We start from the raw sequence: 17,052 nt of genomic DNA on the forward strand, positions 1-17,052 counted from the left end.
TTTGCTGGTTGGCTCATCGACTTGCTATAGGTTATCTCATTGACTTACAAGAAATAAGAGCAAAATGATAATGAGTTAGACGAGCTATGAGATCATGTTTTTTTAAGATCCCTTAGCTCTGTCTATATATAGGAGGGGGCAAGGTTATGTTACGACTAGAGACAAAAAACAAGGGATAAACTATAACCATCATTCCTTTTTTGGATTTCCTTCACTACAAAGTTGTAACCCCCAAAATTCAAATCTATTTAAAATTGGTCTTTCTGCATGCCACGTGTTGACCCATGATAGATAAGTTGATTTTTGGCTATATCGGTAATTGTTCTCTCTAGTAATACAAATGTTTAATTTCAAGGATGAAAGTGGACTAGATAATATCCGTCTAGACTTTAGAACCATTTTCATATCCAAATCTATCTGAATATACATATAATTTTGAGCATCCGGACTAATATGCATATTTGTATCTATATCTGTAAAAGAAAAATGGATATGGATATGGATAAACAATATTCGATCTACATCCGAATATCCGATTCTATATGTTATTCTATTTAATTTTATATTGTAATCAAAAACTTCTAAAAGAAATAAATAATCATATTAATATGCTATTAACTTGATTTATCTTTCACTCAGTATTTTCTTTGATATGTGGTTATAAAGTTTAATTATCCAACTAATATTTACATTTATATCTACACTTTCAGTAGCCAATTTGTATCAGTGTTTATTTAAAATAAATATGGATATGATAATTTGCAGTTGACCAATATCCATGTTTATATATGTATTTGTCAAGTAAAATAAATATGGATATGAGTGTACCGATATTCGATCTATATTGGGTATTCGATCCGGTTTTAGACATATAATTTATTTTAAAAGAGAAAAATTCAAAAAATAGAATCCAAGACGTAATGATTTTTCAAGTCGCTTGAGTATCACTCTCATCTTAAACAAATAACACTCATCCGTAGCCAATTAATGCGGAAGTAGTAGTTATAATAGTCGTGTCCTCAATACGTGATTGTTTTGGCCCAAACCGCAATCAAACATACATGGATAACACTATTTTTTAATTTGAGCAATTCTATTGTAAAAAATAAAGCAAGGAGGTCGCTCGACTCTCTTCGCCAATCACACTTTTATGCGGCCCAACTCAAAGGCGGCAAAATACAACGAACTAGTCGAGTGGCTTAACTCATATTATTCAACTTTTTCTTGTTTATTATTTTATTTTCATTTTTTTTCTTGCAAGTTTTTAAATCCCCGCCCAAGTGACCAAGTTTGGGCCGAACCAGGGCATGATCCAGGACTCCTCTCCCTCTTCTTCGCCTGCATCTGTTATCCCCAGCGACGACTAGAGAAAGAAAGGACTCGATGATTCCCGTAAAACCGGAGAAACTGTTCAATCTTCCCACCCAGAAGCTCACCCTAGGCTGTCCCGTCCTCGACCGCCTCGTCCGTGGCGGCCTCCCCGTCGGCTCCGTCACCGAGCTCGCCGGCGAGAGCGGCGCCGGCAAGACCCAGCTCTGCCTCCAGCTCCTTCTCGCCGCCCTCCGCCCCCCGGCCCTAGGCGGCCTCTCCGCCGCCTCCCTCTACATCCACTCCGAGTTCCCCTTCCCACTCCGCCGCCTCCTCTGCCTCCTCCCCTCCTCCGCCCCCTCCTCCGCTGCCGCCCTCAACCCCCTCGACCACGTCTTCGTCCGCCCCGCCCACTCCCCCGACGACCTCTTCTCCCTCCTCGCCGCCGCCGACGCCCTCATCGCCCGGCCCCCTTCCGCCCTCCCCGTCCGCCTCCTCGTCGTCGACTCCATCGCCGCCCTCTTCCGCTCTGAGTTCGACAACACCCCGGCCGACCTCAAGCGCCGGTCCTCGCTCTTCTTCAAGATCGCCGCCAAGCTCAAGGAACAGGCGAGGCGGTTCGGGGCGGTTGTGGTGGTCACCAACCAAGTGGTCGACGTGGTGGGGGTCTCGGAGTCGGATGGGTCGAGTAGCAGTGCCATCCGAGTGGGGAACTACGGGTCCTTGTGGTCGTCGGGGAGGCGGGTTTGCCCTGCGCTGGGGCTCTCGTGGGCGAATTGCGTCAACACGAGGATCTTCTTGTCGAGGAGCGACGAGATTGTGAGGAGTGAAAGGGCTTTGGAGTTTGGGGAATCGGACGATCGGGACGACCGAACCGTGGTGAGGACGAGGAGGAAGATGGAGGTGGTGTTCGCCCCTCATTTGCCGGAGGCTTCGTGCGAGTTCGTGATCGTGAGAGAAGGGGTCTTTGGAGTCGAGACTCAAAGGTGAGAACTTTTGCCGATCTTTTTTGCACTCGTCTGTTTTCCTTATAATTTTAAAAAAGGAATGGACTTTTTGAAAGCACTTTTTGAAAGCCTTCTTGGTTGGTTGTAGCCTGTAGGGCATAAACGCAATGTTGTTGTTCTTTTGTTTATATTAGATGGTTCCGCTACAATTAATTGTTTCATACTCGTTTACTTTGTGTCCTATGCTTAACACAGCACGAGCTTGAAGAAATGTTTCACTGAACACTTCATCTTAATATATTGGTGCATCCTTGCATTCGTGAATCTTGATCTACAATTAGTAGTTTTTGACTGTTCTATTTGATTTTAAAGTATTGAAATACTAGGAAAACCTAATGTTTGATGTTAGGTAAAGGGTTACCAATGATTGAATTACAATTCACTGTGTTACTTTGTGATATATGAATGTTTTGATCACACTACTGCTGTAGATGTTTTAAAATGGCTTAACCTGATTCACTTGACTGAAACATAAAAACACCACACTAGATCTATTTGAAACACAAGATTTAGCTAAATGCCAAATCATTCACGCCAGTTCTTTGCTCCAAGCACCTTCTAATTCTTTTATAAGAAAAGGGAATTGAAGTTATTCTGAGATTTTTGGAAGTATCAAAGGTTATACATTCCATGATGATCATATGGATAAATATATTTGGTGGTTCTGAGGAAACATAACAAGGAATACCACCATCTTTCAACTTGTCTGTTGGCTTATCAAACAAATTCATAGCTAATATAGTGACCAAATATCGTGCTTAGTAACTCACAGAATGGTGTTGTTAGGACATGGGATTCAATGATACTCCTACTTCCACCAGTGGAATAGAAGAACTAAGACATCTCCTTAATGTTGAATGATCGCTAAATAGTATGGTAAACTTATGTGTCTGCTAAATGTACCCTTGACGAAGCATATAATTTGGGTAATAATTTGAATCAAATTTGCTCTTGACTGATGAAAAACTTCAAATAACTTATTTATAGAAACAAACAGAAAAAAATTGATCATCAGACTTTCATTTTTTTTTTTTATAAAAAAAACCACAAATTAGAAGGTCATTGTCAAACATGACACTGTATGAGCAAAATGTGAATCTCTAACCACTATAAGAGATAGTTTGGCTGCTCTTAATTCCAAGATCTCATATCAATCATCATATCCTTCACAAAGAAAACTAAATGATGGAACTTAAGAAGATGATAGATAATATCACAAGGCATACTCTGTTATGCAATGACCAGAAAAGCGACTTTGTTAAAGCAATGCTTGCAAATGCATCTGAAGAGTTTTCAGCTAGTGGAATTTCCAAGGAATTTAGCAGAAATCATCTTCTTTTGGGTACAGAGCAGAAATCATCTTGTGTAACACGATTGGGACTTTAGATAGGGCAAGAGTAATTCACCAGTGACGCATTTATGATGAATTTGATAGGGCAATATAGCAACCGAAGAAACACAGAATGATTGAAATTAATGAAGAGTGAAAGTTTCCTGAACAGAATAACTGGTTAAGACATATCTAATTCTGTTAAGTACTGCCTGTATCGGCATGATCTGGATAACTAGGAACAGAATTTGGCTTCTGAGATAAATTTATCTGGAAGAAAAAAAATCTAAGACTTGACATGTAAGATAAATCAGGAGCATGCTCCTGGGAGAAAAGGTATTGTGAAAGGAATCATAAAGTAAATGAAAGATGTGAAATATTTCAAATGCAATGGTATAATGGATGACTTGTCAGTAATCTATAGCATTATGATGTATAATAAATCAAGCTTTCTTTCCTAGGCCCAAAAGAAGTTGTGTTCATCTCATAATAGCTCGATCTGACTCGTTAATTAAGATAATGCCATAAAGTTTGCCAGACAAGCATCTATGGAGCAACAAGGGAACCGTAACAACTGTTTTTCTAGCAGTAGGTAGCCAGTTGATCAACCACAGGATGAGCATCAATTACATGCAAAGAGTAAGGTCCATGGTCAGGCTGCAAACAAAATCGTTCAGTGATATAGGTCAAACACCATAGATAATACTCTAATACTTCTGTTTGTTTAGGATATCAATTGGCACATAGAACCATATTGCATGTTTTGTGGTTCTAAATCGTAAGTGATCGCAGTTTTGAGGCTAAACCGTTACCAAGACTTTGCCTAAAGTATTCTATGGTAGAAGAGAGTTAGCAAACACAAATTTAAGCTCTCTGCAGATGACGAACTATTTCTCTCGTAGCAACAAATTTGGCAGCTTCCGAGGAGCCATGCCAGGTTATAGCTCCAGAAGATGGGGGTTTGCAACCAATCTTGCTGGGAATAGATGGAGAAAATTCATGTAGAGAGTGAAATCATTCAATGATTTGCATTAAATTGCATCCTCATTGATTGCCTCCTACAAGTTGTAGTTAGGCATGTATTAGAACCAGTACTAATGTTGATACGCATAACTTGCATAACCGAATTTACCTTAGGCAAGGTTAAAAAATATCAAAGGGCCATTGACTATTCTTCTTAAATTGATTGTACAATGTCAGGTCAAGAGGGTGAACCTTGGCACGATGGTAAGGTTGCTCAATTATGATCTAGAGGCTATGGATTGAAACATGGAAACTATCTCTCCACACATAGAAATAAGATTTGCATATATCTGACTTTTTCTAGATCCTATAATGGTGGGAGTCTTGTGCACTAGGCCATTCCTTTTTTTTCCTTTCTTTACTATACAAAAACATGCAACCCTAAAGATAAACAGGTTATAATGGACAAAGAGAAAAAGTTCTATGTAAACTATATGGCCTAGCTCATTAAAAATATACTTTAAACAATTAAGCTGCATATTCTACATTCTAAATTATTTGGAAAATGCAAAATTATGATGATAAACATAAGAAAATGTTAGAGGTGCCAGATAATGTCAAGTAAAACTTTGTGCAGTGGACTATAATAGCATTATGATGATTTAAAGTATGAATTAGCACAAGATACTTTAAATAGACAACTCATGTTGCAATATGTGTGGGCAGCAAACAAATACTGTAATCTACAGCACAACATGGAAGAAAGTACATTTGTTATTCTGAACAAACACATATCTCGAGATACTCCAAAGAATAAGTCTACTTTAGTGTTTCTATTTTTTTTAAAAAAAATCCTTAAAAGTTTTGTTATCTTTACAGAATGAAATGAAATAGAAGTAATTTGCGCTTTTCGCTTTTCACTAAAGGTCTTATTCGTCTAAAAATTGCACAAACACTAATCAATGAAATAATAATTTTCAAATCGGTTAGTTTTTATACATCAGTGACTTATGATAAGTTAACATTAGTTGATAGTTTTGAAGTTCAACAACAGTTTTGATGTTCTCTTAGTTCACAACTGACTCCATGTTGAGTGGAAAAGAGTTTTATGGATTTCAATCAACAGAGTTTCCTAATTGCATCTTGTTTTCATTGGAAACTCTGTATCAAGTGTGCTGGATAATATTGATATGTATCAGCGTAATTGCTTTAAGAAAAATTATTGATGTGTATAATGCAAAAAGAATGCTATGTACCTTCATGATGCATGATGGGTAGAAAAGAGAATCCTCGCACCTACACACTCACCACTGGCCCAGACACGAACTCAAAATGAAGCTGAACGTGGTATAACTCTACTTGAGAGGGACTGTACACTGATATCCTAAAGCTGCTCAGTTCTAAGGTCCTGCTTATTTTTCTGCCCCACCTTTTCTGTAATGTATGAAAACACCCTCAATCTACAATTACTAAAGAAAGTTTAGCTAAAAAAGAAACTTAAAGAATAATTATTCATAGATGAATAGCTTACTATCTCTATTCTACTTTTTTTTCCGCTGAATTGAGCACAGCCTTAATGACAAGGCTGTATTCTCTTAGTCTCGGTCCCTGGGAAAAACAAAGAATGCCACTTGCTTAATTAATTCCTAAGAAAAGGTCCACAAATGAAAGTTTGAATAAAAAAACATGATTACAACAAGAAAGGAAAGGAAGAAGTGGAAAGGTAATTCACGAATTAAAGCAACTTATACCGGATAAAAATCAATAGCAAATGTGATTTTGGATTTTATTTTTCAAGTACTAACTAAAAAGTTTCAGATTTAGAGGTGGAAGAGGATAAATGATTACTGTTTCATATCACGCAGGCCTCAAAATTAACTATTGTCTTGCTTCCCATTTCTTGTTGGAGATGGCTACTTCGAATGCTTTGTTTGGATATCATGGAGAGGAGAAAAGAAGAGTAAAAGGAGGTGAGAAGTGAAGAGAAAGAGAGACATTTTTCACCTCTCTTGTTTGCATGCACAACAAAAGAAAAGAAAACATAAAACTATTTGATCCATCTGGTCTTGAGGCAAAGGAGGAAGAAAAATACTTATTTTGAGTGTTAAAACTTTTTTTCTCTCATCTCTTCGCGGAGAAAAAAATTGGTAGTTAGGAAAGAAATAGTTTCTCTTCACTTCTCTTCTTTTCTCCCCACCTTTTTCCTTATTTTCCTAATCAAATGTGGGAAACTTCATTTATCTCTATTCTCTTCTCTCTATTTTCTTCAATTCAAACAGCATGTAAGAGTGCACATGAAGCTGACTGGACTTCCTGGTGGCCTAAAAATAAGACACTTCTTCATCACCTTCATGCATGAATTTAGGGCTGTTAATGGGCCAGGCTGGCCCAAAAAGTTTGAAACCTCAGCCGCGCATGTTTTGCACTGCAGAAAGCTGTACATCCTTAAATAGCTGCCACATCATTGTAAGATGGATAGCTGTTAAAGATGGTACATCGTGTTGGCTGCCAAACACGATGCGTCGTAGTATCTTATGTGGCCAACCATTCTAAGAATACTCTTTGAGTGGAAGAGAGGAGTTATCTGGTATGCTTCGAAATTTATTATTTTTAATTTTTTTAAATGTATTCATACATGCACTGTATGATATATCCATCCTAAAAAAAAAAAACAACATGATGCGCCTTGATGAGATGCCGCTCTACGACATGGGCTTTACGGCGCTCTCCATGGTGAATCCTAAGTCAGTGAAGACCTGACTCTAAAAAAAAAGAGAAAAAAAGAAAAAAGGAGTCCAGGCTGAGTTTCAAGGGCCATGGGCTAGGCTAGACTCGACCCCTACCAGGTTATTGATCGATATACGAAACATACATGATAAATTAAGCCGAACCAAAAGAAACCTAGAAAAGTAAAAGAAACGGTATATATGTTTTCATATTTAAAATATTTTGCTGATCAAGTCCTCAGTTACCGGCTGAGTATATCAAGTCCCAGCAAGTCAGCTGCCGTCCCGTAATCTATGCTTTTCACCCTTTCTGTCCCCCTTCAATTTTTCACAGGGAAAGTCCTAAGATGCACAATCCTATATTCACTGCCTCTACTTCCTGCTCGGTGCATTAGAGCCGATCATGGGTCAGGTTTGAGCACAGAGGATATTAAATTTTATATACAATCAGCTTAAAATTAAACTACAAATGAATATAGTTCAAGTCTGAAGACTGGCTCGTGGTCAGTTCTACGCCCGCAAAGATAGCCGGGCTGTCTATTTCAAAAGCATCACTCTCCACTGTACCTTACTACTTAGGACTAATGGCTAGCCATCGGTGGCAATATTTTTTTGTAATTTTTAAGAGAAGGCGGTATTCTATTGTCGTAGACCAGCTTACTACTTGGATTTGAACGATATATGGACCTCGCCGGGATGTGATACAACCTCCTCCTCCTCCTCCTCCTTCTTCTTCTCTTCTCTTTTTTTCTTTTTTTTTTTTTGCTAAGACGGGTGTATCATATCTAACGAGTACGAATGCGCGCAATAAAATCAAAAAATAAAATACCTCGGACTGCCAAGGGCAACTTCTCATCGCCACCAGAATGACTGGTTATATAAGTAGTCATCCAATTCGCAGTTTCATTAGCTTCACATAAAAGTGGACGCAATCATTACCTCTTGGGCCTCTCCGATCCAACTGATGTGGCTGAGTCTTCCTTTAGAATGATAAAACTGGTCCGTAAAATACATCGGGAGTAATGAAGGCCCACCCAAGCGGCTCTTAGCTCCGCACTCGGAATCGATATGTCGAAGAGTTGACTGCTCCCTGCAGCTACGATCCTAGCAGACGGGTCTCGAATAACAAAATTCGCGCCGTCCTTCGTACCTTCGTCTAAGACAGACTCATCGAAATTGATCTTGAAAAAATTTGGAAATGCGGGCTTTAAGATGAAAAATACTATATAGGATACTACCGAAGCAGAATGGAAACTCTATATATTTCGAGCTGTCGACAACCTTTCAGGGGGTTTGATGCGATACACCCATCTTTGCTTATGCGGTTGTGCCTGCACAAGCGAAAAGTAGGATGCTAAACAAAAGGCATGGTTAGGTGCAGGGGGTTTGTGGGGGAATTTTTTTCATTTTTAGTTTGTACATTTAATCGATGACCAGTCCTTATTTAAGCGTCAAGTGTGACGTTTTTGACTGATTTGATCTGGTTTGCAAGTTTCCTCCCCACCCCGTGCCCAGCAAATTGCGCATCGCAGAGTTTCAACGGTCTCTCGAGAACAATAATTCCTCCCGACTGGCATAATTAATAGGGGCCGTTAATTGTGCATCGTGCGTTCGCGAGTCTAAGTCCGAACCGTGTCCAAGTCAGATGCACGTGATGAGCAATGTTGAGCGGAACAAAAGATGTATATGAACTGGATGTAGATGTAGATTAGTCAACGTAAGAATTAAAATATTTGTAAAGCTATTAACAGAAATAAATTATCTTCTTTGCGAACACATCTCTAATTGGCATTCATCTAGGATGCGGTTGGTTCTTGACCGAAATTAAATTAAAATTAAAATAGATTAAAATTTGCAATGAGTTTTGAATGTTAGAAAGAGCCGAGAATAATTTTTCCAGAATTGAAATATTTTTATTTTTAGATCAAATAATTAGAATGAAAGTTATTTATTTTTATTTTCATTCTTTTTTTAACCAAATATGCTTCTAACGTCAGATTGTGCAGCTAGCCCAATCTCCCCATTGCCGGCACATCCACTGAAAGAGCAAAGCACTCCTTTTTTTTTTTTTGGTTCATAGTTAAAATCGAAACCTGTTGAAATAAAAATCCCTCAATTCTCAAAAAATCAACTTTGACTTTTTATTTCCTGATTCGGTCCTCCTCTTGAAATTTTCTGTTTCCTTTTTTTTTTTTCGGTATATGAGATTAGAACGGTAATGATAGTGGTTTAAATCTCTCCTTTTTTACTATAAAAATTGGGAGGATCGATGTTTTACAGTGTTGCCGGCAATGGCTAATGTTGGTGGATTTCCCTTTCTGCTATCTTTCCTACCTAAGTTCCGCTCTGTTTTATTTTTCTATTTCCGGTCAAACTCCGCAATAATAAACCATGTGGAATCCTTTTCTTTTAGATAAGGTTTTTTCAATAATTTAAAGAATTATTAATGGGATCTGCGACGGGATCAGAACATTAAAGGGTTGGAAGGTAGATGTTGATCTTAGTTTTGAACCGAGGAGAGGCAGGAGATGGCAGGTGGAAAGAGGAAAACCTCAAAATATTTCAATTATACCCCTAAATCAATTTACTAGATTTCCGGCTTTTATGATGCGCAGAAGGTGAGCCTTCACATGGTAATAAAATTGTTCTATTATGATATCAAGATTACGAATTTAGGACATAGAAGTAACTTTTTTGCATGCCAGTATAAAGTTTCGTATATCAATAGTGTTACGGGGGAACTAAGCCGCCATGCTCCACGTGACCGGCACGCGCGCCCATGAAGACTACGACTGCCCTTTGATCCAGCAATCCGACCCCGACATCTTCGGCTCCGCAGCCCGACCCCGAGTCGGTTGCCCCTTAATCTAGCAATCCGACCCCAAGTCGGATATCCTCAGCACCGCAGCCCGACCTCGAGTCGGCTGCCCTTCGATCCAACAGTCCGGCCCCGAGTCGGACATCTTCGGCTTCGCAGCCCGACCCCGAGTCGGCTGCCCCTTAATCTAGCAATCCGACCCCAAGTCGGATATCCTCAGCACCGCAGCCCGACCCCGAGTCGGCTGCCCCTTAATCTAGCAATCCGACCCCAAGTCGGATATCCTCAGCACCGCAGCCCGACCCCGAGTTGGCTGCCCCCTGATCCAGCACTCCGACCCCGAGTCGGAGATCTCTTGATAACGACAGGCTGCTTCCCAGAGGCACGCCGAGGCCTCCTGCTCCACTACTCCCTGCAACGGCTGTATCCGATGCTGTTCCACGATCTCCTGTATCAGCCGTACAAAGCGGAACTCCACTACGCCCTGTCATGGCCGTACCCAGCGCTGCTCCACGACGTCCTGTAACGGCCATGTCAGTGGCCACTCCATCGCGCCCCACGATGACAAACCCCCCTGAGAGACCCCCCAGCCAGGTATATATGCGGCTGGGGGGAGAAGGGGGGGTAAGCAATATCTTCCAGAGCACTCTCTTGCTTGCTATTATTATCTCTCCTTCTCCTCCAATCTCCTCTGACTTGATCGTCGGAGGGCCCCCACTACCCCAGTGGTGGTGCGAGGCTTGCTCGCAGGTTTTCCGGTGCAAGGTGGAGCGTAACCAACACCAACCAAGACAACTCAGACGGAACCCCGTTCACACCGCTGTGTCAATCGTTCTCGGTTTGGACCACCAGCAACAGTTGGCGCTAGAAGGAGGGCCTGATCTCAGAGCGATCGTAATGGCACGGCGAGGTGGTCGTGGAGCTTCCAATGCCTCCGGTCGCGGGGCCTCTCGCGCCTCCCGCCGGGAGGCCGCTGCGTCTCCAACACATTCTCAGCAACACTCCACCGTTCCACCCCCGATTCAGATGGTCGAAGCCGCTCAGTTCGACCAGTTAGCCCAGCAGGTCCGCACCCTCGCGGAGGCGGTGCAGAACCTGCAGGGTGTGATGTCTCGGGCGCCGCAGCGGGCCCAGGAGCCGCTGCTCCCTGAGCGCTCACCTGTCCTCCTTAACCCGCGCTCCTTCCTCTCCCATGGGGAGGAGCGCCGGCGCGAGGAAGATTCTCAAGCACGGTCCATTCTGCCGGAACCGTCCCATCGAAGCTGCGCGGGGTACAAGAGGCGGGCCCGGGCGCGTTCCCAGACCCCCCAGTCCTCAAGGAACCCGCGCTCCAGTCGGTCCCCCTCTCGGTGCTCCTTGTCTCCCACCCATCGGTCGCGCTCCCTGGACCGGCGGGTGGACGATCTCCACCGACAACTCCAGGTCCTGAAGGGCCACTCTAAAGATCCCTTCGCCGACTTGGAGATCTCCTCCCAACCGGCGCTTGCCTCGAGGATCCTGCGGACCCCAAATCCGCCGGGATTCAAAATGCCGGCGATCGAGCCCTATGACGGGGCGGCGGACCCGCGGGATCACGTGGAGAGTTTCAGGACTCTTATGCTCCTCCATGGAGCATCAGATCCTCTCCTCTGCAAGGCCTTCCCGGCGACCCTCCGTGGCCCAGCCAGGGCGTGGTTCGCCGGCCTGGAGGCTGACTCTATCCAGTCCTTTGACCAGTTCACTCGCCTCTTCATCAGCCATTTCGCCGTCAGTAGCCGGCGGCGATTGGTTTCCGACTCCCTCTTTGATGTCCGGCAAAACGAGGGAGAAAGCCTGCGGGATTACCTTACCCGCTTCAACAAGGCTACATTGGAGGTCCGGAACCTGAGCCAGGAGGTGGCTCTCTCAGCCCTGAAGCGTGGCTTCCGGAAGGGCAGACTCACTTTCTCCCTGGACAAACGCCTGCCGCGGAGCTTCCCGGAGCTGTTGTCTCGGGCGAACCAGTATGCAGACGCCGAGGAGGCAGCCGCCCACCGGAACAAGGAGGCCGCCGAGGCCCCTCTAAAGCTCGGGAAGAAAAGGCGAAAAGAGGCACCCCAGAGGAGGAGCCCGACGCCTCAACATCGGCGCAGAAGCCCGTCACCGGCGAGGAACCACGGCGCCCCACGCCCTCGTTCTCCGCACCGACGCTTCAACCGGTACACCCCACTCCTGGCCCCCCGGGCCCAGATCCTTATGGAGGTCAAGGGGCGGGAGAACCTCCCGGTCCCGAGGCAGATGAAGAAAATCCCTGGGAGGAGGCCCTCTCGGGCGTACTGTGAGTACCACCGAGACCACGGCCACGACACCGAAGACTGCTTCCAGCTTCGGGACGAGATCGAGGCTCTCATCCGCCGAGGGCGTCTCGGTCGATATGTAAACGACCGACGTCCCCCCGCAGACCCGCGTCCGGCCGACCCGGCCCCTCAGGAGCCTCGGGAGCAGAATCGACCCGTCGCGGGCGTGATCCACACCATCACTGGGGGCTGCTCTCGGCCCGTGAGGAACGCAGGGGGCTCGGTGGAAGCATCAGGGGTGGCCGTCGCGAAGAGGCAGCGGGTCGGAAATGTAATCACTTTTTGTGATGAGGATGTAAAGGGGGTTCAGACCCCCATGATGATGCCATGGTGATCTCCCTCACTATGGCGAACTATGATGTAAGGCGTGTTCTTGTGGATAGTGGAAGCTCAGCTGATATTTTGTTTTACGAGGCCTTCCAAAAGATGAGCTTGTCCCGACAAGTGTTGCACAAAACATCCACCCCCCTCATAGGATTCACTGGAGACGCTATCTCGGCCGAAGGTGTCATTGAGCTGCCTGTGACTGCGGGCGTTGCACCCGCAGAAGCCACGGTGCGGCTTGGGTTCTTGGTCGTCCGTGTTCCCTCGGCCTACAACGCTATCCTCGGACGACCCGGACTGAACGCCCTTCGCGCGGTAGTCTCTACATACCATTTGCTAATGCGGTTCCCCACGGCGGCCGGGATTGGAGAGGTCCGAGGTGACCAACCGACCGCATGGCAATGTTTCCTAGCAACTCTCAAAGGGAAGAAGCCCGCGGAGGCCCTAAGCGTCGAGTCCCTTGACGCCAGAGACGAGGTGGCTTTGCGGCACGGGGAGCCGGCCGAGGGTGTGATCGAAGTTCCCCTTGAAGAGGGTCGCCCGGACCGTACGGTCCGGGTCGGTGCCAACCTCGACTCAGAAGCTCGGCTCAGGTTAGTGGAATTCCTCCGAGCCAATGCTGATGTATTTGCCTGGTCGGCGGCCGATGTACCTGGGATCGACCCGGAGGTCATTTCTCACGCCCTCAACGTCGACCCGACCCACCGACCAGTAAAGCAGAAGAAGAGACACTGTGCCCCGGATCGGATCCGGGTGGTCGACCAGGAGGTAGACAAGCTCTTGGAGGCAGGATTCATAAGGGAGGTCAGCTACCCCGAATGGCTGGCAAATGTCGTACTTGTCCGGAAGGCGAGCGGAAAGTGGAGGATGTGCATCGACTACACCGACCTGAACAAGGCATGCCCCAAGGATAGCTTTCCGCTTCCGCGGATAGACCAACTGGTCGACGCGACTTCCGGATATCAGCTGCTGTCTTTCATGGACGCCTTCTCCGGCTACAACCAGATAATGATGGCTCCACAGGACGAGGAGAAAACTGCCTTTATAACAGACCGGGGGCTGTACTGTTACAAGGTAATGCCCTTCGGTCTGAAGAATGCTGGCGCCACTTACCAGCGCCTCGTCAACAAAATCTTCAAAGGGCAAATCGGCCGGAACATGGAGGTGTACGTGGACGATATGCTGGTGAAGAGCCGCCATGCAGACCAACACATCGCGGATCTGGAGGAGACTTTTGCCACCCTGCGGAAGTTTCGCATGAAGCTGAACCCAGCGAAGTGCGCCTTTGGCGCTTCGGCCGGGAGGTTCCTCGGTTTCATTGTCAACCAGCGGGGGATCGAGGCCAACCCGGACAAAATCAAGGCCATCCAAGATATGTCCCCTCCGACCAAAGTGAAGGAGGTTCAGGAGCTCGCTGGAAGGGTCGCCGCGCTCGGACGATTTGTGGCAAAATCGGCCGAACGCTGCCAACCATTCTTCAAGGTGTTGAAGCGCCCGAAAGACTTCCTTTGGACGGCCGAATGTCAAGTGGCATTCGACCAACTCAAGGAGTACTTGGCGTCTCCTCCCCTGCTGTCCAAGCCGCAAGAGGGGGAGATGCTCTACCTCTATCTGGCGGTCTCTCCAACCGCAGTCAGCGCAGTACTGGTTCGGGAAGAGGCAAAGCTCCAGAAGCCTGTGTACTACATCAGCCGGGTCCTACGGAATGCCGAGACGCGGTATACGAAGGCGGAAAAGATCGCCTTCGCGCTGCTCACCGCGGCCAGGAGGCTTCGCCCCTATTTCCAGGCTCATCCTGTCACCCTCTTGACCGATCAACCACTGCGGCAGATCCTCAGCAATCCTGAGAATGCGGGACGGCTGGTGAAGTGGGCAGTAGAACTTGGTGAGTTCGACATCCGCTACCAGCCCCGACCCGCCATCAAGGCCCAGGTGCTCGCGGACTTTCTCGCTGAGTGCACTGTGCAGGAGGCGGAACCTAGGCCGCCGGAAACACCCAGCCTCGACCTCCCAATCTGGACGCTTCACATTGATGGGTCGTCGAACCCCGAAGGTGGAGGGGCCGGGCTGGTCCTTACCAGTCCCGATGGAGTGATAGCCGAGTATGCCTTGAGGTTCGGATTTCCAGTGACCAACAACGAGGCGGAATACGAGGCCCTAGTCACAGGACTCAAACTCACCAAGGAGCTCGGCATCCGGCGTTTGAAGGTCTTCACCGACTCCCAGCTGGTGGTCGGGCAGGTCCGAGGGGAGTTCGAGGCTCGGAGCCCGACCATGCAGAGCTATGTCTGGAAGGTGCAAGCACTCATTCCCGACCTCGGCAGTGTTGACATTCAGCAGGTCCCAAGAAGCGAAAATGCCAGGGCCGACAGGCTGTCCCGCTTGGTGGGCGCAGACGCGCACAACTTGTCGAGGGCGATCTACCTGGAGACCCTGGATGCCCCGAGCATCGGCGAGGCCGGAGCGGTGATGGCGATTGATCCGGAGCCATCTTGGATGGACCCGCTCGTCGCCTACCTCGCCGAAGGGATCCTTCCAGAGGACGAAGATCAAGCTCGGCGACTCGTCATGAAGTCCGCCCACTACGTACTCTATGAAGGGAGGCTGTATCGGACCTCGTTCACCGCCCCCCTCTTAAGGTGCCTCCGCCCTTCGGAAGCGGCCTACGCCCTCAGTGAAGTCCACGAAGGCATCTGCGGATCGCACCTGGGGGCTAGGTCCTTGGCGCATAAGATCATGAGGCAAGGCTATTATTGGCCTACCTTGTTGGAGGACTCAAAGGATCATGTGCGGAAATGCGACGCCTGCCAGCGCCACGCCAATGTCCAGAGAGTCCCTTCTGTCCCCTTGGCACCAATCACTGCACCCTGGCCCTTCGCCCAGTGGGGAATGGATATCCTCGGACCATTCCCCGTCGCTTCAGCTCAGCGGAAATTTTTGATTGTTGCAATCGACTACTTCACCAAGTGGGTGGAGGCAGAGCCGCTGGCCACTATCACGGAGGTGCAAGTCCGGAAGTTCGTGAAGAAGAACATCATTGTCCGATTTGGGGTACCTCGGGTCCTCATCTCGGATAATGGGCGACAGTTCGACAACAAGCATTTCCGTGACTTCTGCGAGGAGTTCGGGATCGAGCATCGGTTCACATCTGTGTCGCATCCCCAAACCAACGGCGAGGCCGAGGTCACAAATCGGACAATCCTCCAAGGAATCAAAGCGCGAATCGGTCGGACGGGGCAAGCTTGGGTCGAAGAACTCGAGAATGTCCTTTGGGCGTATCGGACCACGCATCGGACCCCTACCGGGGAGACGCCTTTCAGCCTAACCTATGGCACGGAAGCCGTTGTCCCCGTGGAGCTCGGACTCCCCTCACCTCGGGTGGCCGCGCACCGACCCGAGGCCAATTTGGAACAACTCCGAGGGAACCTGGATCTCTTGGAAGAAGCGAGGGAAATGGCGCAGGTTCGGATGGCGATGTATCAGCGGAGGGTGGCCCGATATTACAACTCCAAGGTCCGACCGAAGCTTTTCAGAATCGGAGATCTGGTGCTAAGGCGAGCTAAAGCATCTCGACCTGCGGAAGGTGGGAAGCTAGCGCCAAATTGGGAAGGCCCATATAAGGTTCGCTGGGTAAACCGACCTGGCTCCTACTAGCTGGAGGTCCTAGATGGTCGAGAAATTCTAAGGAGCTGGAATTCCGCTAACCTGCGGATGTATTACCAGTAGAACGACGATGCCAGAAAGACAGTTCAAAAATGTATAACACTTTGCATTTCAATAATTTCTGGTTACAACGGCGTGCTCGTGTGATTACAAGGAATTCCCAGGGGGGAATTAGGGTGTAAAGAAAGTAAAGAAGAGGTGGAGACTCCGAGGAGCTGAAGATCTGGGATCCCGAAACCTCCATCTGAAGCGGTTGCAATCCCGTCGGAAGTGGGTGCTTCCAACCGGAGGCGCCATCGACGTCTCACGAAAGAGACGAAGAGCCGGCGCGGATGAAGAAGAAGTGGACGAAGGAGAAGTCCACACTGCCTCCAACCGGAGGCGCCATCCACGCCCCACGAAGAGGATGAGGAGCCGCCGCCGACGAAGCTCCCGCTGCCTCCAGCGGAACGCCACCTCCAAGGGATATTCCGGTCCTCCCCAGTGTTAGGGGAGAGAAGGAATACAAGGGGGAAGAGCATATGGAGGCGCGGTCCCGGATCAGGCGTCTGGTGCAGAGCTCAATCGGGAGGCTGAACTTCAAGGAGGGGAGATGTGA

At 47.2% G+C, this 17,052-nt stretch overlaps 1 protein-coding gene across 1 annotated transcript; it reads left to right on the forward strand.

The window, feature by feature from the left end:
- Positions 1 to 1,224: 1,224 nt before the first annotated feature.
- Positions 1,225 to 6,784, forward strand: LOC103722500 (DNA repair protein XRCC3 homolog). The gene is made up of 2 exons (XM_008813086.3): positions 1,225 to 2,294; positions 6,474 to 6,784. The coding sequence occupies exons 1-2, from the start codon at positions 1,384 to 1,386 to the stop codon at positions 6,484 to 6,486; spliced, it is 924 nt and encodes a 307-aa protein (XP_008811308.1). The 5' UTR covers positions 1,225 to 1,383; the 3' UTR covers positions 6,487 to 6,784.
- The last annotated feature ends 10,268 nt before the right edge of the window (positions 6,785 to 17,052 follow it).

The sequence above is a fragment of the Phoenix dactylifera genome, chromosome 1 (assembly GCF_009389715.1).
Source record: "Phoenix dactylifera cultivar Barhee BC4 chromosome 1, palm_55x_up_171113_PBpolish2nd_filt_p, whole genome shotgun sequence".
Taxonomy (NCBI): domain Eukaryota; kingdom Viridiplantae; phylum Streptophyta; class Magnoliopsida; order Arecales; family Arecaceae; genus Phoenix; species Phoenix dactylifera.

Bases quoted from the DNA above. Each gene is read 5' to 3' on its own strand.
- LOC103722500 (XM_008813086.3), top strand. From the start codon at position 1,384: ATGATTCCCGTAAAACCGGAGAAACTGTTCAATCTTCCCACCCAGAAG.